The sequence below is a fragment of the Bos indicus x Bos taurus genome, chromosome 4, assembly GCF_003369695.1.
Source record: "Bos indicus x Bos taurus breed Angus x Brahman F1 hybrid chromosome 4, Bos_hybrid_MaternalHap_v2.0, whole genome shotgun sequence".
In the NCBI taxonomy this organism is placed as follows: Eukaryota; Metazoa; Chordata; class Mammalia; order Artiodactyla; family Bovidae; genus Bos; species Bos indicus x Bos taurus.
In genome coordinates this window covers 5821774-5846074 of record NC_040079.1, presented here as the reverse complement: position 1 = coordinate 5846074, position 24301 = coordinate 5821774, and the positions used below count along the sequence as shown (strand labels likewise).

The 24301-nt window shown below is 44.2% G+C and overlaps 1 protein-coding gene across 2 annotated transcripts in view; it reads right to left on the bottom strand.

Annotated features, from left to right (window-relative positions):
- RHEB (Ras homolog, mTORC1 binding) overlaps nt 1-24301 on the bottom strand; it is a 53058-nt gene that overhangs the window by 15431 nt on the left and 13326 nt on the right. The window contains exons 1-2 of one of the 2 annotated variants that reach the window (XM_027538549.1): nt 20198-20246; nt 4674-4745 (exon numbers count right to left, since the gene is read on the bottom strand). In XM_027538549.1, coding sequence (XP_027394350.1) covers nt 4674-4745; nt 20198-20231 — 106 coding nt within the window. In that variant the 5' untranslated portion in view covers nt 20232-20246. Of the gene's footprint in view, nt 1-4673; nt 4746-20197; nt 20247-24301 lie in introns of those variants that run through there. The other variant, XM_027538548.1, reaches the window with a different exon arrangement.

Here is a 24301-nt window from a genome sequence, read left to right as displayed (position 1 = left end):
CTGACCTCAGTGAGCTGACACCCCAGGAAAGGGAGGATAAGCAGATAGAGAGACAGACACACACAGTCAATTAGCTTCTCTATGAAAAGCATCCAGGCAGAGCTGAAACTGCAAGTTAAAAAGTAAGAAAGTCAAGGAAAAGTGAGAAAGACTAAGCCACTGAGACTGCGAGAACAGTGAGGGTAGGGGGTGGGGAGAGGGGCAAAGTAATGAACACACTAGGACGTAGTCAGTAACCTGGTGCAATCTGTATTTAAAGAAAAGATCACTCTGGCTATGCCATGAGTAATGAGATGGACGAAAATGGATGAGGGACACAGGGAGACGCCATCTAGACTATCATGATCTGGGAAGGATGGGGGCCTGAACTGGAGGGCTGAGAAACGGCAGATTCTGGATGTAGTGCACAGGGGGAGCCAGAGGGTTTTCTCACAGACTGGAGGCAGGTTGAGAGACTGCAGATCAGGATGACTCCTGAGCTTGTGGCCTGAGCGACTCGAGGCCCGAGTCACCAGGTATCAGCAGAGGCAAGGCCTGGAGGAGCTGCGGTGGGGGTTGGGGGGCGGTGTGGCTGGGTTTAGTTATGTTCAGTGTGGAAGCCCAGGAAATATCCAAGGGGCAACAGGGGCAGCTAAAGAAAACAGCTGAGTTGAGGGGAGAGACAGGGTCACCAGAGAGCAAAGGTCTGAGCGCTGGGGGCACTGCGAGGCCTGGTCAGAAAGACATATGAGATTCAACCAAGCAACAGGGGACGTAGTGGCCAGTGAGGGGAGAGACAGAGAAGAAACAAGATATTAATAAGCGTTTTAGCATTTCATTGCCTAGGAAGAGGATGTAAATCCTCCTACACACAGCAGTGAAATGAAACTGAAGACCTTCCATCTGCCGCAGGAACACTGCCTCTTCTTGTTACTACAGAAAAAAGGGAAGTGCAACGAGAGGCACTGTGGGTTCCATAGCCTGGAAAGACAAGACACTCGACACGACCTCCCGGTGTAGAAGGGAAAGGCGGCCGGCCCCTGCGACCCTGTCCTTGGGCTCTCCTCTTTCCCTCCCTTTTCCTATCACTAGAGAAATTCCTCCAATTTCCAACCTCAAACCCTGAAACTGCCGCCAGCAAGACGAACAGCTGCTTACGAGCTAAAGTTAAATCTAATAAGCAAATAAGCAGCATATTAATAAAGATTTCTAAAATGAGGTACTCACAAAATAAGATCTGCGTTACTAATGTGTGCTGAGAACTGATTCATAGTCTGCTGGACAAGTTACCCACCATGCAACGCTTGGTGATGCGGCACAACGCCTAAGGAGAATTTTCCAACCTCCGGTGAGGAGCTGTACTAATCCCCTAACAGCACTACTTTCAGATGGCGGAGACTGTGAGCCGCTGCTAGCTGTCCTTTAACTTATAAACTACCGCTGTGAGATTTCATCGTATTGATTTAGCTTTAACTGAGGTGTGACAGCAGCCATGAAATTAATGTATGCTTGCTCCTTGGAAGGAAAGCTATGACCAACCAAGACAGCTTATTAAAAGCAGAGACATTACTTTGCCGACAAAGGTCCATCTAGTCAAAGCTATGGTTTTTCCAGTAGTCATGTATGGATATGAGAGTTGGACCATAAAGAAAGCTGAGCGCCAAAGAATTGATGCTTTTGAACTGTGGTGTTGGAGAAGGCTGTTGAGAGTCCCTTGGACTGCAAGGAGAGCCAACCAGTCAATTCTAAAAGAAATCAATCCTGAATATTTCCTGGAAGGACTGATGCTGAAGCTGAAACTCCAATACTCTGGCCACCTGAAGGGAAGAACTGACTCCTTGGAAAAGACCCTGATGCTGGGAAAGATTGAAGGCAGAAGAAGGCAACAACAGAGGACAAGATGGTCGGATAGCATCACCTACTCAACGGACATGAGTTTGAGCAAACTCCAGGAGATAGTGAAAGACACGGATGTCTGGTGTGTTGCAGGCCACGGGGTCCCAAAGAGTCGGACACAACTGAGCAACTGAACCACCACCACCGTTACATCAATCTAGTTTGAATTGAGTTGTGGAAGTAACACTACAGTATATAAAAAAGCACATTGGCAGAGCAGTATGTGGTCTAGAAATTTCCTCAAACTAGAAAATATTACCATGGTTTTATTGATGCTATTCTCTTAAACCCCTGTTAAAAGATGACCGAGTCCCAGAATTTTTGCTTCTGCAGTGATACTTCAGAGATGTGTTACTAGTGAATGTCTGCTAGCAACAACTTGGACTAGATTATAAAGTCAGGTGTAGCGGTTCCCAGATTTAGAGTACTGTTTTTCAAAACCATAAAACCACACATTCATTTATGATGCTACTAACAAGTTTATGACAACCATTTCCTTGCTCGTTCCTTGTTTTCTCTGAGCAATTTTTTCCCGCTACATTGTGGGGGGAAGGGTGGAGGGTTTCTCACTGTATTAGTTGGTCAGAAGCCTCATATATGGAAAGTGATATCTGTATATGCCTCATAAATTAAAAAAAATTTTTTTTATTATTTGTTTCCGGCTGGGCTGGGTCTTCACTGCTGCATGGGCTTTCTCTAGATGTGGTGAGCAGGAGCTCCTCTCTGGCTGCAGTGCTTGGGCTTCCTTTGTTGCGGAGCATGGGCTCTGGAGCAAGGGCTCAGCAATTGCTCTGCGGTAAGTGAAATCTTCCAGGACCAGGGGTTGAACCTCTGTCCCCTCTGCTGGCAGGAGAACTCTTAGCCACTGGACCACCAGGGAGGTCCCACCTCATGAACTTTAAAGGGACTCATACTCTGACAATCATTTCTGATCTTGCCAAAAAAAATCTTCATTACTGAATACTAAGTGTTAGGAAAATATTAACAATGTGATTAAAGATGATGCTGACAGCCTTCAAGGTAGGATTATATTCTGGTTTCGAGACAGCATCAAGGTAAGAAAGTCCCACTTTCATCAGGTCCATTACTTACATACAAAGAAAATGTATTTATATACAACATGGCTTTCCTTCCTCTTCAATTTTAAATGGCACAAAGCTAAAGAATTAGAAGAACCATTTTAGGGCAAAACTTGCCATGAAAACTGTCTTCTATGGATAAAATTCCCAAATGAGCCTGATCTCTTTAAGGACACAAACTTCGAAATTGCTATGTATAGCAAATATTAAGGGCAAGGTCATGGGTTATTCTGTCCTTATTCTGACGTTGAGGCAACCACGCTTGTGCACGTAGCATTCAGATGAATCTGCTCCTCACACTGGCATACTAGTCAATGCCAGCTAAACACATCAACACAGGATGGAGTCAGGACACCTCCTTCCCAAGACTGGCAGGGGTTACCTCAAACTCAGATTTGCCCAGTTAACTCAGCAACCTACAGGCTTCCTTCCCTGCCACCAGCATGCTGGGACACAAAGGACAGTTGAGTATTTTAAGCCAGAGGCTGGCAAACTCTGTCTGAAAGGGGCCAGACAGTAACTATTTCAGGCTCTTCAGGCCAGATGGTCTCTGAGGCAGCCACTCAACAGCTCTGTGATCGTAGAGCTAAGATGGCCAGGGCCATGTTCTGATAAAACTTTATGGATCCTGAAATCTGGATTTCACACAACACTCAAATGTCACCGTCATTATTCTTGTTTTTACTTTTTCAAATATTAAAAAATGTAAAAATCATTCTTTGCTCATGAGCCATACAAAAAGGCAGTGAGGCCTTTGTGACATGCAGGCCATTGTCTGTCAAACCCATCATGAGCCTCTTTTTTGACAGGAGAAGTCTTCAAATCCAGCTGTTAAAGAGTCATGAACCTGGCTGTTAAGTCGGCTTCAGTCTAACATGCCAATCAGACTTTGACAACCTTAGCTTTAAATCTGTAAGCTTCTGGCGAGATTCTAGCTAAGTCCTGGTGTCAAGAACCTCAAGACTTGGTTCTAGTGTCTGCCTAGGGTTCTAAGACAGCCTGAAATAAGACCAGTGTCCAAAACACCCGCTTCCCAGGATGGAAGCGTTCTGGGTTCTCTTCCCTGTTCCCATGATCTAGGCTTGGGCCGTGGGCCTAGAATCCTTCAGGAAGATTCTGAAACCACAGACTGATACTGGACAAAGTAAAGGCTGAGGCTGGTTCTGGTCTTGGGGGCTTTTTTCTCCACATGTCCTAAAATGCCATCGAGCTCTGGATGCAACTTTTCAGAAAACGCTGCAAGGGCTCGCTCCAATCCTGAAACAGCTCTCTCTCCACAGCCTCCTCTTTAGAGCTGGAAGGGGCTGTGGGGACTAGAGGGTCTACAAAAGTAAGGTACAAAGGAGCTGGAGTGTTTTCATCCTTTCAAGCTTGGAATCGCTAGTCAGGGCTACTGTTGAGAAGGGGAAAGAAAAGACTGCATACTCTCTTTTCTTACAGCAGCATCTCTAATAGGAGGTTCCAATGTGGAACTGGATCCTATGGAAATGAGTAACAACTTCAAGATAATGGAATATGGACATCATTCATTCAGTGTGAAGTAAAATTCATTCCGTGTGAAATGGGTAAAGCTGTGGAAGTTTTTCTGGGCCCCCCGGTTGGAGATCTGTAGGTTTAACTGAATACCCTTTGCAATCAAAGCCTCCAGGAATACACAGTGGCTGCTGATAAGCAAAAATCAGGCTTCTCAGCTTATAAATCCCTGAAAACAATACTTACTATTTTCTATGGTTGGATCGTAGGAGTCAACAAATTGGCCTTCAACAAACTGAATCGTCAACGAGGATTTCCCTATAAAAGAGAGCAACAGCTCAGTATGTATTGGCATATTAAGGTAGAAAAAAAAAAAAACCCTTTAATTTTACTGTTTTACCAAAAAAAGTCTAAGAGGAAATATATTCCATATATAAAATAGGAATTTAAGCAATGAAGCTACTATGAATTAAACATGTCTGTGATATTAACAAACAGTACTAACCCATAAGCATATCACACAGTTTGTTAAAAGTAAACAAACCTTTAAATAAGGTCTAAGCTAATTTCCTCTGGTGTCCCTGAAATCTGGTTATTACTTTTGAACATAAAGTTAATACAGCATGATTAGTTTGAGTTCTTTAATGTATGGATGTTATAAGTGTTATCAAGCATCATTTTTAAAGAAGATAATCTGAAAATGGGCTTCCCTGGCAAAGAATCTGCCTGCAATGCAGGAGACCCAGGTTCGATCCCTGGGTCGGGAAGATCTCCTGGAGAAGGGAATGGCAACCCACTCCAGTATTCTTGCCTAGAGAATCCCATGGACAGAGTAGCCTGGTGGGTTACAGTTCATGGTATCGCACAGAATTGGACACGACTGAGCGACTAATACAAACACACAATATCTGAAAAAATGTGATAAAAGTCTGTTTTAATGAATCAAGAGCCAGCCTTCAGTTCTCTCCCCTCTGCTGTCGGTCAATTTCTACTGACGGGCTTGAGAACAGGGACCCTGTGAAGAAAGAGGGCAAGGCTACATTGTAGCTGTCCAGCTGAACCTGCAGGGGACTGGTTCCAGGACTCCTCTCAGACACCAAACTCTTAAGTCCCTCATGTAAAACTGGTATAGTATCAATGAACTTACAAACCAGAAACAGACCCACCGACACAGAAAACAAATTTATGGTTACCAAAGGGGGAAGGTGGGGGTGGGGAATCTATTAGGAGTTTGGGACTAGCAGATATAAACTATAAACAATAAGGTCCCACTGTACAGCACAGGGAATTATATTCACTAACCTGTAACAGACTGTAATGGACAAGAATATGACAGAGAATATATATACACACACATAAAACTGAACCACTTTGCTGTACACCTTAAACTAACATACATCTCCAGATTACTCATAATACCCAATAATACAAAGTAAACACCATGTAAACAGTTGTCAGTGTGTAACAAATTCAAGTTCTGCTTGGTGGAACTTTCTGGAATTCATCCCCCAACCCAATATTTTCCATCCGAGGTTGGCTGAACCCCTGGATGTAGAACCTGCGAATATGGAGGGCAGACTGATTTTATCGGCAGGAAACAGGAAGTGGTCCCTCCCTAATTTCACCCCAAACCCTTCCTTCTCTCACATTCTTAGAGCATTATTAAACACCCATCTTACGGGCCTGCTGAATCTCATGGAACTTCCACCTCAAAGGACACGCAGGGAGGGCCAAGGAGAGAAGTCTGGTAAGACTAGTTTCACACTTGTGGTGCCCACCTCCCTCCAGACCACAGAGGTGTGGCTCAAACTTTCACACCAAAGGCAGTCCCCACACGCTCCAATTAATAAACACACGCGCTTCAAAGTCGGGGCTGTGGGAGATGACGAGAAAAGCCCCAAGCTGGCAGGCCTCTCTGGATGCGTGTGCAGTAAGCACAATTCAGAGCATCTTTAGGATGCCTAAAAACTGAAATTGTTTTCTACAAAGCAGTCTACAAGAGCTTCTGATAATTAAATGTTACTGCCCCACTTAAAACCCTCACTGCCATCAGAATAAGCCCCACCTCCAAACCACAGCCCACGGTCCCAGGCTCTGCCCACCAGGGATCCCTACCTCATCTGCTGTGCCCATCCCCACCCCCAAGTGAGTGAAGTCGCTTAGTCGTATCTGACTCTTTGCGACCCGGTGGACTGTAGCCTACCAGTCTCCTCCATCTATGGGATTTTCCAGGCAAGAGCCCTGGAGTGGGTTGGCATTTCCTTCTCCAGGGGATCTTTCCAACCCAGGGATGGAACCTGGGTCTCCTGCGGTTCAGGCAGACGCTCTCTATCTGAGCCACTGGGGAAGTCGGTCGTATCCTTCCATCTTCATATCCACCCCCATCCCCAAGCTCCAGTCAGATCCTTCCATGTTCACCAAGTTCCTGCCGTCTTCATGCCTTTGTCCCAGCTGCCCACCCCCATCTCTGAATGTACACACTTTTATTGTTATTCTGGCTGGAGTTCAAACATCCCTCTCTAAGACCACCCAACCAGAGGTGCACCCACCCCCTGCCAGTCACTCTCCCATAGCAGTCTTGTTTTCTTTCTTTTTCATGCTTAAAAGTTGTCTGAAAGGATCTTCTTTCACTCATCAGTCTACCAAGACAAGCGCAGTGCCTGACACACTGTAAGCACACGTGCTCAGACCTTTGAAGGGCACGCTCACACTCAGACCACAGAAGATGTCAATTTACATACATGACTAGGAAACAGGTCAACAGAAATTATCGGGTTGGTCCAAAAGTAATTGCGGTTTTGCGCTGCTCGAATTTTCCATTTGATATTGGAATAAATAAACACGGTTATGTTATACATCATTTTAATGTGTTTCTTGCTTTATGCTTTTTTACTAATGCCTTATTATGTGCTGTTTATTTCATATTTATTTTAGACTAGGGAAATGATGTTAGACAAAAAGCAAGTTCAAGCAGTTTCTTATTCTAGTTGAAAATGGGTCATAAAGCAACGGCGACAACTTGCGCCATCAACAATGCATGTGGCCTAAGAACTGCTAATGAACGTACAGTGCAGTGGTGGTTCAAGGAGTTTCGCAAAGGGGACGAGAGCCTGCAAGATGAGGAGCACAGTCGCCAGCAATCGGAAGGTGACAAGGACCAATGCGGAGCAATCACTGAAACTGATCCTCTTACAACTACATGGGAAATTTCTGAAGAACTCAATGTTGACCATTCTATGGTCGTTTGGCATTCGAAACAAATTGGAAAGGTGAAAAAGCTCAGTAAACGGGTGCCACACAAGCAGACTGAAATTCAAAAAACTGTCATTTTAAAGTGTTAAGTCTACGCAACAACAACGAGCCATTTCTCTATTGGGTTGTGATGTGTGATGAAAAGTGGATTTTATACAACTGGCAGTGACCAGCTCAGTGGTCGGACCAGAAGTTCCAAAGCATGTCCCAAAGCCAAACTTGCACCAACAAAGGTCATGGTCACTGTCTGGTGGTCTGCTGCCCGTCTGGTCCACTAAGCTTTCTGAATCCCGGAGAAACCATTACATCTGAGAAGCACGCTCAGCAGATCGACGAGAGGCACTGAAAGCTGCAAGGCCTGTGGCCGGCACCGGTCAACAGAAAGGGCCCAATTATTCTCCACGATGACGCCCGACTGCACAACCAAACACCTCAAAAAGTTGAACAAATTGGGTTTTGCCTCATCTGCCATATTCACCTGACCTCTCGCCAACCGACTACTACTTCTTCAAGCATCTTGACAACTTTTTGCAGGGAAAACGCTTCCATAACCAACAGGAGGCAGAAAATGCTTTCCATGAGTTCATCGAATCCTGGAGAACAGGTTTTCACACCACAGGAATGAACAAACTTAGCTTTCATTGGCAAAAATGTGTTGACTGTAATGGTTCCCATTTTGATTACTAAAGACGTGTTTGAGCCTAGTTATAATGATTTAAAATTCACGATCCGAAATGGCAATTATGTTTGCAGCAACCTAGTAAGAAACAGGTGTCTCGTCTGTGTCGGCGTCCGAGCGCCGGCCTGCCTGTGACACGGAGTTGTAGCGGTCGTCCGGCAACGCCACACACTTCAGGCGCACTGTGGTCTAAAGAGACCATGCTGCACTGGTACCGCGCTGTGTGCCCACTGCCCTGCGTTTCTCTATGTTTGGTTTTTCTCTGGCTTTGTTCTTCCTAAAGGGACACACACAACCCGGCCATAGCTCATTTGTGACTGTGTATTTTAAGAGGAAAGAGTATGTCCATGGAGGAAGTGTTTTGACTTTGAGAAAATTTTGATGAGGAGATGGTAACACCTGGCCTAGGTTAGGTGAGATACTAGCCCCTTAAGGAACATTTAGCTCAAAATATAACAAAACTCATTTATGCAATGAAAGCAGCAAGAAGAAAAACAAACAAACAAACACCTCTTTTATAAGTTAGCAAGGCTGAAAAGTTTTGAACAATTTTTAAAAAAGGAATTAAAAATGATTTTTATAACTTTTTCAAAGTAGAATTAGATTAAAACAAGTGAAAGAAAGAAGGTATGCTATGCTATACATGTTAAGCTTCCCCAAAGAGGGAAATCAGTGGGAAACACTGGATTAGATAGTAACAAACCATAATGTGTCGATACCAGATAAGTCTCAACACCCTTACTTGCAGGGGTGGGGGGTTGGGGGGAACAGCCTCATAAATTATTGAGTCAATCTCCGAAATGACGACCAAACTGAAAGAAGTTACACACAGTCAGGGCTTCCCTGGTGGCTCACACAGTAAAGAATTTGCCTGCGATGTAGGAGACCCGGTTTCAGTCCCTGGGTTGGGAAGAGTCCCTGGAGAAGGAAATGGCAACCCACTCCAGGATTCTTGCCTGGAGAATCCCAGGGACAGAGGAGCCTGATGGCCTACGGTCCATGGGGTCGCAAAGAGCTGGACACGACTGAGCGACTAACACTTCTTCACGTCTTTTACACACAGTAAACAAGACAGCGTGAGATAAAGTGCAAAATCACAAGTATAGATAACCAGTAGACCACACTGAAAAACGTACTTACAGGCACACATCCAATGAAAGCTCCCTATTCATATCTTTGTAAAGGGCATACATTACCTGACAGGCTTTAAATGAACATTTAACTGGAAAACACAGTAATTATTCTGACAAAAGCAGACAACGTAGTTCAGCGCCGGTCACAGGCAGGCTGGCGGCAAGCTCTCCTTTTCGGGAGTAACTGGGACACGAGAGTTGAAACCCCAGCTCCCTGGGGAGCAAGCTAGACTCCACTCAGAATGGTCGCTGGAAAAGGGGATTATTCAAGAGCAGAAGCGGGACTGAGGAAAAGCTGGGTCTCCTGGGGTCTTTCATCCTGGGACTCTCCCCTAAGGGGACATCATCAAATACTTAAATTAAGAAGGAACAGGAAGGTTCTATTTGCAGACCTGACACAGTGGTCTACTGTTTCCATTCAGAAGTAGAACTATAAGCTAACCACGGCTCAGATCTTTACAAGTCAGCACTAAACGGAAACCATTCCCAGCAAGCAAATCCCAGTGCTCACAGTGCTCTCAGTCCTGCTGCTAATCACTCCTGGGTCTGAGAGGTGCCCTCACCAACCTCCTCCTCCAAACCGGCCATTCAGCTCCCTGGCCAAGTTCACAAGCAGTCTGCTTGCAGCAGCTGCAAGAGACTCTGCTAATCTACAGCAAATTATGTTCTTTACTTGATCACCTTTCAAAGTTTCCCCCCATAATAAGCTCACACATTTACTTTGGCTTTTGTCCTAATCCAATTTGGATTCTGAAACACTAGTTATTTCCTGAAGACGGTTCAACAATGGTCATGCTCTCAGAAGGTGCATTAAGTTTTAAATCTGAAGAGAATCTCAACTCCAGATCAACTGTTTGGAGAAACGTTGTATGAAAACAATACAGGCGTGATCTGAGAGAAAAGGAAAAGCAGCGCGTGCCCAGATGAGGGTTTACCAATACAGAGACATAAATCATCATTTTATAACAGTGCTATCTTTAAGAGGTTTGAAAATAACGTATTTCAGTACCCCACAACTATCTTCCAAATAGTTTCCTCCAAACTAAGAACCACCTCGGTTTTTAAAAATCATACAAATTATTTTTAAAAAGCTTCTTCTGAACTTTTTTACCAGATCAAAAACAGCCTTGCCTTATTTGTATGTATTTTGCGACGGTGACTCAGCATACTGTTTTTTCACCCAGTATTTTCACAACAGAAGATAAACCTTCAAGGTTGTTAACTGAGTCTCGCACTTCATGACTCTTACAAAATGTGTACTATTTATACAAACGTTTTAGTAGCTTTCAGATTAATTTTGAATGACTTTTCATGTTTATTCTCCAAAAAGGAAAACACTTATGTATCACTTCCTATCCCTTCCCTGACCCTAAAGAGCATCCTCTGGAACAGCAGTCACGAGATCACAGGGATAAAATGAGGAGGAGTAGGTTTCAATCTGCTAGGCTGTCAAGTCCTTGGGAAGAAGGGTCCATCAGGACCAAAGTCATGGATCTGGGACACAACCCATGCCAAGAACTGCTTTCATTTTCCCCGAGTCCTTAACCTTCCCATACAGGACTCTGATGACCCTGCATACGGTCTGTCCAAACTCACTGGTCCTGCTACCAACAACCGTCTCCAAATCACGAAACACCCAGATAACTCCACCTCCAACATCTGCACTTCCCAGCGCCCTCACCTCCAACATCTGCACTTCCCAGCGCCCTCACCTTCTGACTCCCATCACCTAATCCAGCCCATCTCTGGAAGCGATGTTGTCCAACTAGGGGTCATAACCCCACTAGATCATGAAATCAATATACTCAACAGAGCTATGACCAGCGCTGTTTTTAAAGAAACAGGCACACCAGAGTGGACTGCAAATAATAAAGTCGCCAAGAAACTAACAGTTGCATAAACGCTTATGACTGGGATAAAATGTGTTTCTTACTACAGGTTGAAGCCAAAAAAGTTAGAGGCACATGACTCTCTGATTCTCTTGAATCTCCAATCTCTACCACGGCTCACCTCCTTCCCTATGGTTTAAGTCCCAAGATAAATCACTATGCACTACGATGCAATGCTCTTTTATCAGAACCCGCCGATTTCCTCTCTCTGGGCTTGCTGATAAATCCTCTGATCTCAATCTAGTCTTTGGCCTTTTCCTGAGCCTGTTGAGCTCAGCTGCAGCTGTGTAGGCCGGCAACAGTCTCCAGTTGTGCCCACCTCCCCCAGTCCCCTCTTTAGGAATCCTTTCTGGGGGTGTCCCTTCCCTAGCAAAGCAGTCAAGTGTGGTTCTGGCAGCTTCACAATTTATTACAAATGCAAATTCTTATGCTCATCCAAACCTCCTGGATAGGAGTCTATATTTTTTAATATATTTATTTTTAGCTGCATCAGATTGCTGCAAGTGGAATCCTGGTTGTGGCCTCGGGGGCTTAGCTGCCCCGCGCCATGTGCAGCCTTAGCTCCCCGACTAGAGATCAGACCCGAATCCCCTGCAATGGAAGGTGGATTCTTCACCAGGGACCACCAGGAAGTTAAGGCCTCTCGCCCCAGATGGGAATATTAACACCCCCCCCCCCAACTTATTTGCTGCACCCTGAAGTTTAATACCCAACCCCCCAGGCAACAAGTTCAAATCTGACCATTCCCAATCAACTACCTCCTGCAACCTGAAGGGTCTTCCCAAATCCTCCAGTTCCTTCCAGCAGCTCAGATCAGAAGCATTTAAAGCACACACATACTGCGGGAACTAGGATACAGCCCTGATTACCAGCTGGAGCTGAACCTTAAAGGTCACAGCCGTGACCCCGGGTCTTCCATTCACCCTCTGCCCAGCCCTCTTCACACCATCCCCTCAAGGCTAAGGTGTGCGCTCAGCACACCCTCCTCTTCACAGTGCAGTTCCAGCCCCTGGCTCCAGATCCCACCCTCTCCTGGCCTCCTCCCCACCGTCCTCCTGAGACACTTCTGAACTCACTCTTCGTTTCTCCCTGGTTTGCTCCAATCCATCTGGTTTTTCACACACCTCTGAAATACTTATTAAGTCTGTTTAAAAATCTCAGGCAGTATATTCTAACTTACGCTCCCCTTCTGTTCTCAGGGTTGGAGCCTTGGCTGGGCGCTGCAGCTGTTGGGTGCTGCCTGCTGGACCAGAGATGACTGCGCGAGACACAAGCGGATCTGTGACTTAAAGGTCTACCCACTAACCCAAGGGAAACGCAACCGTGGGCACACGTGTGACCTCTATGTCCACAATACCTGACAAAAAGTGTATAGCCTCTGGTGTCAGGAGCTTTTAGTTAAAAGTCAGGAAAACAAAGGTTAATTGCTATGGAAGCAATGAAGGAAGAGAAGCAGCACTTTCATTTTACAAAAGAAATCAAGGAACAGTGAAGCCTGCAACTCAGAACAATTCCAAGAACCCCCTGGCCTGAGCCACGCTGGGACTTCTGGATGTCTATCTCTGCAGGGCCACCCAGCTGCAGGTGCTCTGTTCTCCCCGCCCACTCCCCAGAGCTAAATGGTGACACTACCCCAGCTTCCATACTGTGGTGCTGGAGAAGACTCCTGAGGATCCGTTGGACTGAAAGGAGAGCAAACCAGTCAATCCTAAAGGAAATCAACCCTGAATATTCACTGGAAGGATTGACGCTGAAGGTGAAGCTCCAACACTTTGGCCACCTGATGTGAAGAGCCGAATCACTGGGAAAAGACTCTGATGCTGGGAAAGATCGAAGGTGGAAGGAGAAGGGGGCGACAGAGGATGAGATGGTTGGATGACATCACCGACTCAATGGACATGAGTTTGAGTAAACTCCGGGAGATAGTGGACAGAAGAGCCTGGCGTGCTGCAGTCCACAGGGGTCGCAAAGAGTCGGACACAACTGAGTGACCGACTACAGCAACTGGCACTGAAACCTTGATTTCCAGCTTCATGAGTTAGAGACAGATGCGCCCCTCAACCTGTCCAAGCACCTTTTTCCCTCCCAGTTCTGCGTCCAAACAGTTGTATTTTCTACGCTGTCAAGCTTGATAACATTTCGTTCTATTCTGAAGCCCAAGTTTTCAAAGCCCTGACTATGGGTTAATTCATCAATCTACTCAGCTATCTATTAAGCAGCTCTAGGCGGGCTGTAAGAGTCAGACAGGACTGAGCATAGAGCACACACGTTCCAGGAGCGTTTGTGGGCACTGGGATCTATCACCAGACAGACAGAAACCTTTCTCTGGCATGTAAGTTCTAACAGTGAGAAGCACATAAAAAAAAAAAAAAAGATAAGCATAATAAATGCAGTAAACTTAAGAGAAAATATGCATCTGTTCCTTGTAAACAAAAGAATAAAATCAACAATTACCATGATTTTTTAAATTAATGAATGAATGGATCTAAGCAACAAGGAGCAGCTATTAACACCACAAAAAGAGAAATAACCAGATATTATTGGTCTCCTGATGCAAACAGAGACCTTTAACCTGGAAGCAATTTTAAGAAGGTTGGGGAAGGAAAAAGAAAAAGAAACCACCTAAATCTAACCCAACTGTTAGATTTAATTGCCAATTTACAGGAAATAACGGGACAAATGAATGCCTTGAATCCTACGGGATGCAACAGCAAAACCCAGGATCTAAGTAACACGTCAGGGCTCCTATGAATCAGAATTTCCTGGGGTGGGCCCATGTGTCAGTATTTTTCTAACTCCTCCAGGGATTCCAGCGTGTTTGAAGTTTGAAAATCAGGAGGGTTTCCCTAATGCTGAAGAACAACAAGTTCTCCCAGGGACCATGTTAAAGTGTAGATTGTTAATCTAGTCGATCTGGGGTGGGGTGTGGGATTTTCCATTTCTATCAAGCTCCCTGGTGATACTGATCTCCAAACCAAGCTCTAAAGTTTAGAACTCTGGTTCTCAAATTTAGCTGCACTCCAGAATTACCTAGGGAATTCCAGAAACTATTGGCGGGGCTTCACCCCCAAGCAATTCTGATTAAATTGTGCAGGTGCACAGTAAAGGTGCAGTTGGGGTGGGGATTTTTAAAAGCTCTCTGAGTGATTCTAATGGGCCACAAGTTTGAGAGCCACTGGATCAAGGTTAAGGATGGCAGAAAGAGATGGTAGAAACTCCATTCTTGAGTTGACGGCCCACTTACTCAAGCAACCGCCAGTCTTCCATTTATATGAATGAACACCCTTTCCTTGGACTTTCCAGGTGGCGCTAGTGGTGAAGAACCCACCCATTACGGCAGGGACATAAGTGATACAGGTTCGATCCCTGGATCAGGAAGAAACCCTGGAGGAGGGCATAGCAACCCACCCCAGTATTCTTCCCTGGAAAATCCCATGGACAGAGGAGCCTAACGGATTACCAGGCTACAGTCTACGGGGTCGCAAAGAGTCAGATACAACTGAAGTGACCTAGTATGAACAGGCACCCTTTTCTTACTAAGCCAGCACAAGGTAAATTACTTTGCAGTCAAAAGCATCCTAACTGATTACAATATTACTGCTGTTAGAAGTAAAAATTTAAGTATCTTCTTTTGAAGATCACTCAGATCACTCCTCTTCTATTTGCTAAATTTGAATTTTAAAGTGATAGGAGTCTTCTCTGTTTTAAGAAACATTACTTATCACTTGACTCTACACCCACTCGTAACTGACATAACCTGGAAGTAGAATTTCTCAAGGAACTCAGGTCTTTACATCAGGATGCCAGGATGAATGATCCTCAGAAGATCCCAGAGCCAGAAACTTAAAAGAAAGCTGCCCACCAAGCAAGAGGCGGTGGAGTCCATCTTTTTTATATGTTTGGGATGGGGGTGGCAAAAGGGACAGGACAGGACACAGTCACAGGTTCCCTACCAGGAACCAGTGACAGACTTTATTTGCTTGGGCTCCAAAATTACTGCAGACAGTGACTGCAGCCATGAAATTAAAAGATGCTTGCTCCTTGGAAGAAAAGCTATGACCAACCTAGACAGCATAAGAAAAGCAGAGACATTACTTTGCCGATAAAGGTCCGTCTAGTCAAAGCTATGCTTTTTCCAGTAGTCATGTATGGATGTGACAGCTGGACTATAAAGAAAGCGGAGTGTTGAAGAATTGATGCTTTTGAACTGTGGTGTTGGAGAAGACTCTTGAGAGTCCCTTGGACTGCAAGGATATCAAACCAGTCAATCCTAAAGGAAACTAGTCCTGAATATTCATTGGAAGGACTGATGCTGAAGCTGAAACTCCAATACTTTGGCCACCTGATGTGAAGAGCTGACTCATTGGAAAAGACCCTGATGCTGGGAAAGATTGAGGGCAGGAGGAGAAGGGGACGACAGAGGATGAGATGGTTGGATGGCATCACTGACGCAACGGACATGAGTTTGAGCAAGCTCCGGGAGTTGGTGAAGGACAGGAAAGCCTGGCGTGCTGCAGTCCATGGAGTGGCAAAGAGATGGACATGACTGAGTGACTGAACTGAACTGAACCAGGAACCAAACAAGAGCCTCAACAAGAGGGTCCTGGACGGGGGCCAGATGAAGGCTCATGAAAGAACCCCAAAGAAAGCAGTGGTAAAGATGGATGGCAGGGGAAGTAAGAGGAGACCAACTCTAATACCAACCTGCAATCCCAAATTCCTAACAAAACCCTCACTGCTAAGAAAAAACAGCCATCAGAGCAATTGGAATAGACGAGATTAATCTTATAAAGACTCCAAAGGCTGTAACAAAAATATGCAAGAGTTGCCAGACATTATCCAAGGCATCACTTCCACTTTTAAAAACATGAAAAAGGGGCTTCCCTGGTGGCTCAGGGGTAAAGAATCCTCCTGCCAATGCAGAAGACACAGGTTTGACCTCTGATCCAGGAAGACCCCACAGGCTGTGGAGGAACTAAGCCCAGGCGCCACAACTACTGAACCTGCTCGCCTAGAGCCTGCGCTCTGCAACAAGAGAAGCCACAGCGTGGGAAGCCCTTGCTGCAACTAGAGAAAAGCCCTTGCGGCAATGCAGACCCAGCACGGCCAAAATAAATACATTAATTAAAACACAAAAAACTTATGGAAAAAAACAGGTTAAACACGATCAAGTGATTATGAAAAAAACTTCTTTTTCACAAACCCCTTGTTAAAAAAAACCCTAGGTAACATCTTTTGAAATACCTCTCTATTTCACATAAAATACATTTCAAGGAAATAGTGGAATAACTGTGGTTATATCTACAGGGCAAAAAGCATTCACCACTGAGTAATCATCTCTTCCCACTTCCAGGACTCCTCTTACTCTGAGAAACATCATCTCTTAGCTGCAGTCTCGGGGGCAGGGGCTGATGAGCGCACTAGTAACTGAAAAGCCCAGTGCATCCTGGAGCCCAGGAAACAGGAGGAGCAGCGCTGTGGGTCAGGGCCAGGGTTTGGATTCAGAGTGTGGTGTGAGCCCCAGGACGCTGCTGTGCCCTAAGCTCTCACGCGCGTGATGACTACTTGAAATCACAAAGACAAAGCACAGGTGATGACAGTAATCACCTATAAATGATTACTAACTTCTAGTACAGCATTCCAAACTCAATAAAGCTTTTCCCAAATTACGATCACCATAGTAAGATTCTATGACAATGTAAAATAGGTGTCAGTGCGATACGCCTGATTGCCACCTACAAGGATCCTGTATCCTTAATAGAGAGAAAAGCACCCATGTGAAAAGTACACACACACCCTCCAAAGGACTGGAGAGTGTTGTTGTTGTTGTTTTCTTCTTAAAAAAGGAACCACGAAAGGTTTTCCACTTAATCCTATTTTAAAAAACAAAACAAAGCTGGAGAATTTCTAGTCTTATGAGGGATGTGAGAAGATGAAAGACCAGGAAGATCAGGATGAAATTCTGAAAAATGGACTAGAAATGAAAAATGCAGATTTTAACCTGCTTCAAAGTAAGTACTTATTACAAACCAAAGACAAAGGGGAAAAAAGGGAAAATTAATCTGTAAGGTAAACAAAAACTTCAGTGTGGTACTGGCTGGCATAAAGACAACACACAGATGAATGGAACAAAATACAGGCCGTGGAAATAAACCCAGATAGATAAATGACGAGCTGATTTTGGATAAAGGTACAAGGCAATTCAAGGGAGAAGAACCTTTTCCAAAGAAGTGTGCTGCCGCCACTGGGTATCAATATCAAAACAGAAAGAACCCACCGCATCTCATATCAAAGTCTAGGATGAGAAAATGGATCACAGACCAACCTGTAAAACCTAAACTATCAAACTTCCAGAAGCAAGCATAGGAGAAAAATCCTTGTGACTCTGAGTCAAGATTTCAAAAGTGCACTCCATAAATAAAAAAAGGATATAGTGGACTTCCTCAAGATGAAAAATGGTCAGCGATACATCTTGTTAAGGGAGGGGAAAAGACAAGCCACAGACCTGGAGAAAACAGGTGCAAAACATACTATTTGACAGAGGGCATGAATCAGGGTATGCAATCAACTCCCAAGATTTAACAGGAAGAAAACAAATAACCCAATTATGCGGATGAACAACAGATTTGAACACTTTAACAAAGAAAATGTTCAAATGGGAAGTAAGCTCAAGAAAAGATGCTTATCATTTTTTATTAGGAAAAAGCAAATATAATCACAGTGATTAAAATGTCTAATTAAAAATGCCTACCATAAAAAATACTGACAACGCCAGTACTGGAGAGGATGTGGAGCAACTGACCTGTTTGGAGGGGATACAAAAATGGTACCGTCACTTTAGAAAGTTTTTAAAAATTAAAACACACACTTATCAGATGACCCAACAGCCCCATTCTTAAGGCATTTATCCAAGATAAATAAAAAAGGTCACCCGAAAACTTGCAAGCATTAGCCATTAACAGCTTTGCTCGTAACTGCCCCAACGTGGAAATAAACCACAAGTCCTTCAACAGGTGACTGGATAAACAACTATATGAAATTCACACAAAGGAACACAACTCGGCAACAGAGGATTAAACAACTGACAGACACAACCTGGATAAACCTCAAATGGATTCCATTTATAGCACATTCTGGAAAAGACACAACCACAGGACAGCAAACAAGGGGGGCGAGGGCGGACTATGAGGGGCACACAGGCCTTCTGGGGACTGAGAGGAAACTGCTCCATGTCACGTGGTTACAGAGCTGTGTTTGCTAACACGGTCATACACCAAAACAGGTGAATTTTACTGCATGTAACTGTACTTCAAGTTTAAAAAAGAATTCTAACCCTCCCCTTATGCACAAAAATTAGCTAGAAATGAACCATAGACCTACACTTATGAGCTAAAACTATTAAAACTTCTAGAAGTAAACATAAGAAAATGAGAAAATATGATCTTCAGGTAGGCCAAGACTCCTTATGTGATTAAAAAAATGACTAAACCATAAACAAACAAACTGAACAATTGGGCTTTATCAAAATTACAAATTTCTGTTCTTTGAAATACAAGAAAATGAAAAGGAAGCCACAGAGTAGGAGAAAATATTATATATATATGAAAAAGAACTTTGTTCAGAATATACAACTCAATAAAAAGAACCCAATAACAAAGGCAAAACACTTGAACAGATGTTTCAAAAAGAAGATATACAACCACGAGGTGTATGAGAAGATGTTCAAAGTCAGTAGTCATCGGGAAATTCAAATTTCCATGGCCTGACGACAAAACCACATCGGGATGACCAAAGCGAAAAGAGGTGACGACAGCGAGCGGCAATGAGGACAGGTCTCCTCTGTCGCTGGCGGGCGTGTAAAACAGCAGCTGAAACTGGTAGCTGCTCAGAAGACTATAAACTCAACACGTATGTGGCCCTAACCTCATTCCAAGATAATCACCAAAGAGAAATGACTGCATGTTGACAAAGACATAACAAGCGCTCATCCAAGCTTTACTCTTAGCAGTGAGACTGGAGACAGCAGGTGACTGGAGAGACGGATCAAGGTTTGTCCACACAGCAGACTGTGACTTGGCAGTAAGAAGAAATTTACTCCTGTAACCACATGAATGGCTCTCAGAAACCCTGCACTCACTGAAAGAAGTCAGACAAAGAGTATTCACTGTATGATTCTATTCAAACGAATTTCAGAACAAGAAAAACTAACTGATAGTAATGGAAAGCAGATCACTGCTTGCCTGGGAGTGGTGTGAGGTATGAGGGAACTATGGGAGATGATGAAAATGTTTCTTATTCGGACTGCAGCAGTGGTTTTACACAGGTGAACAAATCTACCAAAGCCCAAAGCACCTAACTTTACACTTAAAATGGATACTTTATTATACATAAATTAAACCTCAACAAAATGTGGCTTCTTTTTTTATTGCTGTATAGTTGATGTGTATAATATTACAGAAGGTAGAGATGTATAATACAGTGATTCACTATTTTGAAGGTCATGCTCCATCTACAGCTACTATACCATACTGACTATATTCTCCATCTTATACCTACTAGTCTGTGCCTCTTAATCGCCCACCTCCATCTTGCCTCTCACTTCCCTCCCCACTGGTAACCACCAGTTTGTTCTCTGTATCTATGAGTTGGCTTCTTTTTTGTTATACTTACTACTTTGTTGTATTTTTTAAGATTCCACATGTAAGTGATACATCATAGAGTATTTGTCTTGGAGGATATTATGCTAACTGAAGTCAGACAGAGAAAGACAAAACCTGATTTTAAAAAATGTGTAACAAAGGAAGACAATACACTGACTCTTTTTCACCGAGCAGGATAGGATGGTGACCATTAGGTCAGTGAGAGCAGGCAGTTCTCCTGGTGTTTCCTCTCTGTAAAACAGAGATAATAACAGTACCTGTTTTAGAGATGGCTGTGAGGATTAAATGAAAATACATGTTGAATATCTGGTATGTAATAATGACAGTTATCGAGGACTTATTATCTAACCACATATTCTAGATATTCATTTAATCCTAGCTAACATTCTAATAATTATCTCTAATATACTAACTTGGCTAAGAAAATTATATACAGTAATAGTTACTGAAGCGAAATTCTCAAACTCACATGAAAAATTATCAATAAATAAACACACACACACACACACACACACTACTGCAGAAAATTACTGTTTCAGTTATCACTCACTGCACAACAAACACCTCAAAACTTGGTGGCTGAAACCAACTTCCATTTCATTTGCTCCTGGGCTTAGCTGGCTCCTCAGAGGGTGGTGGCTGTGGGCGACTCAGAGGGAGCGCTGGACCTTCTCCCTCCCCACGTGTCCTCTCCTGAGTGTTCCCCCAAAACTACTGGAAGCTGCCGACTTCTTACGGCTTGAAGCCTCGCACCGGCCCATGGTCATCTCTGCAGTGCCCTGCTGGCCACGAATGCTGCAGGGCCAAGCCGTGAAGTACCAGGAAGGGGCTTCTCTGGGAGCCACTGACAGAAGGGCAGGGATAAGGGGACCAGGTCTGCAAACAGCAGAGAAAGACTGCAGAATCAGCCGGGGTTGCAAATGGGGATGGCAACCTGAGTATGTGTATCATCGCTATTAAAAGGGCTAGAATAACAATGAACTGTGTGAAGGCTTGTTTAACAATGTGTTCCTCACACAATACACAATATCAATTACATGCTTATTAAAGTACACACCCATTTTAGTGGGGAAAAAAGAAGTGTAGTTCTGTCAATAGCAGCATTGGTTATTGTTGCTTTTTTGAGGGGGCAGGGTGAGATGTATACATATCAAGGTCACCAAGAAAGCCTTTTGAAAAATACAAACCCTGACCTCACCATTCTCATTTTAAAAAGGATGTCTAAGGAGTTCCGGTGTGTTCTGTACAAGTGCTCCCTGGAGTCTAACAGGCACACTCATCCCCACATCTCCAGCACACACAGGGTCACGTGAGGGCATGTGATGCAGATAATCCAGATTTTAATTGTTCACCAGAAGCTACAAGTGAGACACCATGTTAAGGAGTTTACAAAACATTTTCACGTGAATTATCTCACTTGTTCCTATGAATTAAGCAGGACTGACACCACCTTATTCTTTCTCACACTTCCTTACTAATTTTCAAAAAAATGGGTGTTAGGAGAGAAAAAAATTAAGGTGCAGTTACCACAACAAAGAGAATACGTAAAACTGGTTCGTAAAATTATTACTCACTTAAACGCTTCCTTGGTGCTTACTATTGTCAAGAGAAGCTGATGCTAAAGAATTTGCCTGTCAATGCAGAAGACAGAAGAGACGTGGGTTTGATCCCTCGGTTGGGAAGATCCCTTGGAGAAGAAAATGGCAAGCCATTCCAGGATTCTTGCCTAGAGAATCCCATGGACAGAGGAGCCTGGCAGGTGACAGTCCCTGGGGTCGCAAAGCGTCGGACACGACTGAGCACACAGAGCATACATGCTACCAGACATGTGCCTCTGAGGAAACGGGAGACAAATACGTTTGTATTTAATTCTGTAACATGAAGATTTGAGCTACATAAATGAATCATCTTGTTACCTGTCAGGACTACTCAACTAAAGAGAAGAAAAAGAAGTGCTGCTATGAAACGCCAGGAACTGCTTCCCTGAAGATTTCAAGAACAGGATATTCATCTATATGGAATGATTTACAGATAAAGCCAAGTTGGAAAGCAAGAGAACAGAACCAAAAAACTGCAGTCAATTAAATGTCTGGCAACAATGAAGAATGAATTTTGCTAGATCCGGGGTCAAAACTGGGGAGAAGGTTGGGGGTCAGGGTGGGAAAGAGCTGGAGAAAAGCAAACGAGAGAAATTCCTAAATTATAACACAATCTTGTAACAACCACATGGAGCTTAAGACTGATTAAAACTAGTAATAACAAAAAAGTTAGGAAAATGAATCGAGACATGAAATAGAGCCTATTTATCAATCAGCATAAATGGTTATTGATACAGATTATTTCTTCAAAAGTTCTTTAAACATCTACATTGATCCCGTGCAATTAGGTCCTCATTATTCCTGAGCTACCTCCTGGAGGTTCAGTTCAGTTCAGTTCAGTTCAGTCGCTCAGTCGTGTCCGACTCTTTGCGACCCCATGAATCACAGCACGCCAGGCCTCCCTGTCCATCACCAACTCCCGGAGTTCACTCAGACTCATGCCCATCGAGTCAGTGATGCCATCCAGCCATCTCATCCTCTGTCGTCCCTTCCTCCTCTTGCCCCCAATCCCTCCCAGCATCAGAGTCTTTTCCAATGAGTCAACTCTTCACGTGAGGTGGCCAAAGTACTAGAGTGTCAGCTTTAGCAGCATTCCTTCCAAAGAAATCCCAGGGCTGATCTCCTTCAGAATGGACTGGTTGGATCTCCTTGCAGGCCAAGGGACTCTCAAGAGCCTTCTCCAACACCACAGTTCAAAACCATCAATTCTTCGGCGCTCAGCCTTCTTCACAGTCCAACTCTCACATCCATACATGACCACTGGAAAAACCATGGCCTTGACTAGACAGACCTTTGTTGGCAAAGTCATGTCTCTGCTTTTGAATATGCTATCTAGGTTGGTCATAACTTTCCTTCCAAGGAGTAAGCGTCTTTTAATTTCACGGCTGCAGTCACCATCTGCAGTGAGTTTGGAGCCTCCAAAAATAAAGTCTGACACTGTTTCCACTGTTTCCCCATCTATTTCCCATGAAGTGATGGGACCAGATGCCACGATCTTCATTTTCTGAACGTTGAGCTTTAAGCCAACTTTTTCACTCTCCACTTTCACTTTCAATAAGAGGCTTTTTAGTTCCTCTTCACTTTCTGCCATAAGGGTGGTGTCGTCTGCATATCTGAGGTTATTGATATTTCTCCCGGCAATCTTGATTCCAGCTTGTGTTTCTTCCAGTCCAGCATTTCTCATGATGTACTCTGCATATAAGTTAAATAAACAGGGTGACCATATACAGCCTTGACGTATTCCTTTTCCTATTTGGAACCAGTCTGTTGTTCCATGTCCAGTTCTAACTGTTGCTTCCTGACCTGCATACAAATTTCTCAAGAGGAAGATCAGGTGGTCTGGAGGTTAAGGCATCCCATACCAGTAAATGTTTTTAAGAACACCCGCCAATGATTACTAGCGGCAGTGATGTATCTGTTTGCTGTGGCTCCCTCACTAGACTGAAGTTCCCCGGCAGCAGAGGTCAGGACTTCCCCAGCCTTGGGGACTCAGAACACAGTGCCTGGTCCATGGAAGGGACATAGTTGACTCAAACATTTAATGAACATTTGAATAACATGTGGTACACTTAACCCACACACTGTCCTCGTCAACCAGTCGTTTCAGTAGTTCGACCTTTTGGGGGACTGAAGTCCTCTGGGGAGTTGATAAAACCCTGGACTCTTTCCTCAGAAAATGTGCACATGGTCTCAGGCAAAACTCCTGAAGTTCAAGTGTAAGAACCACCACTGGAAGTGGGCACCAGAACTGAGACAACTAAATGTTAGGTCTCACAGGTTCACCTGAGAACCGGTCACCTGAACTGCTCAGAAAATGAATCCAGGTCTCTCAGCCTGGATGTGCACAGATTTCTTCTGAGATGTGAACACACGACTTCACCTTTCCTTCAGCAGCCGCCCCAGGGATGCTCTAAACTCTTGCACAGCTCTCCTCTGCAGTGAGGTGCTCCTGCTCCTGAGGGTACTCAGGGTCATACTCACTTCTAATTTCTCATCAGCAGATGGATTAGAGGGCTTGTTTCCTGGTGGCTCAGACGATAAAGAATCTGCCTGCAACGTGGGAGATGTGGGTTCGACCCCTGGCTTGGGAATATCTCCTGGAGAAGCAAATGGCAACCCATTCCAGTATTCTTGCCTGGAGAATCCCCACGGACACAGGAGCC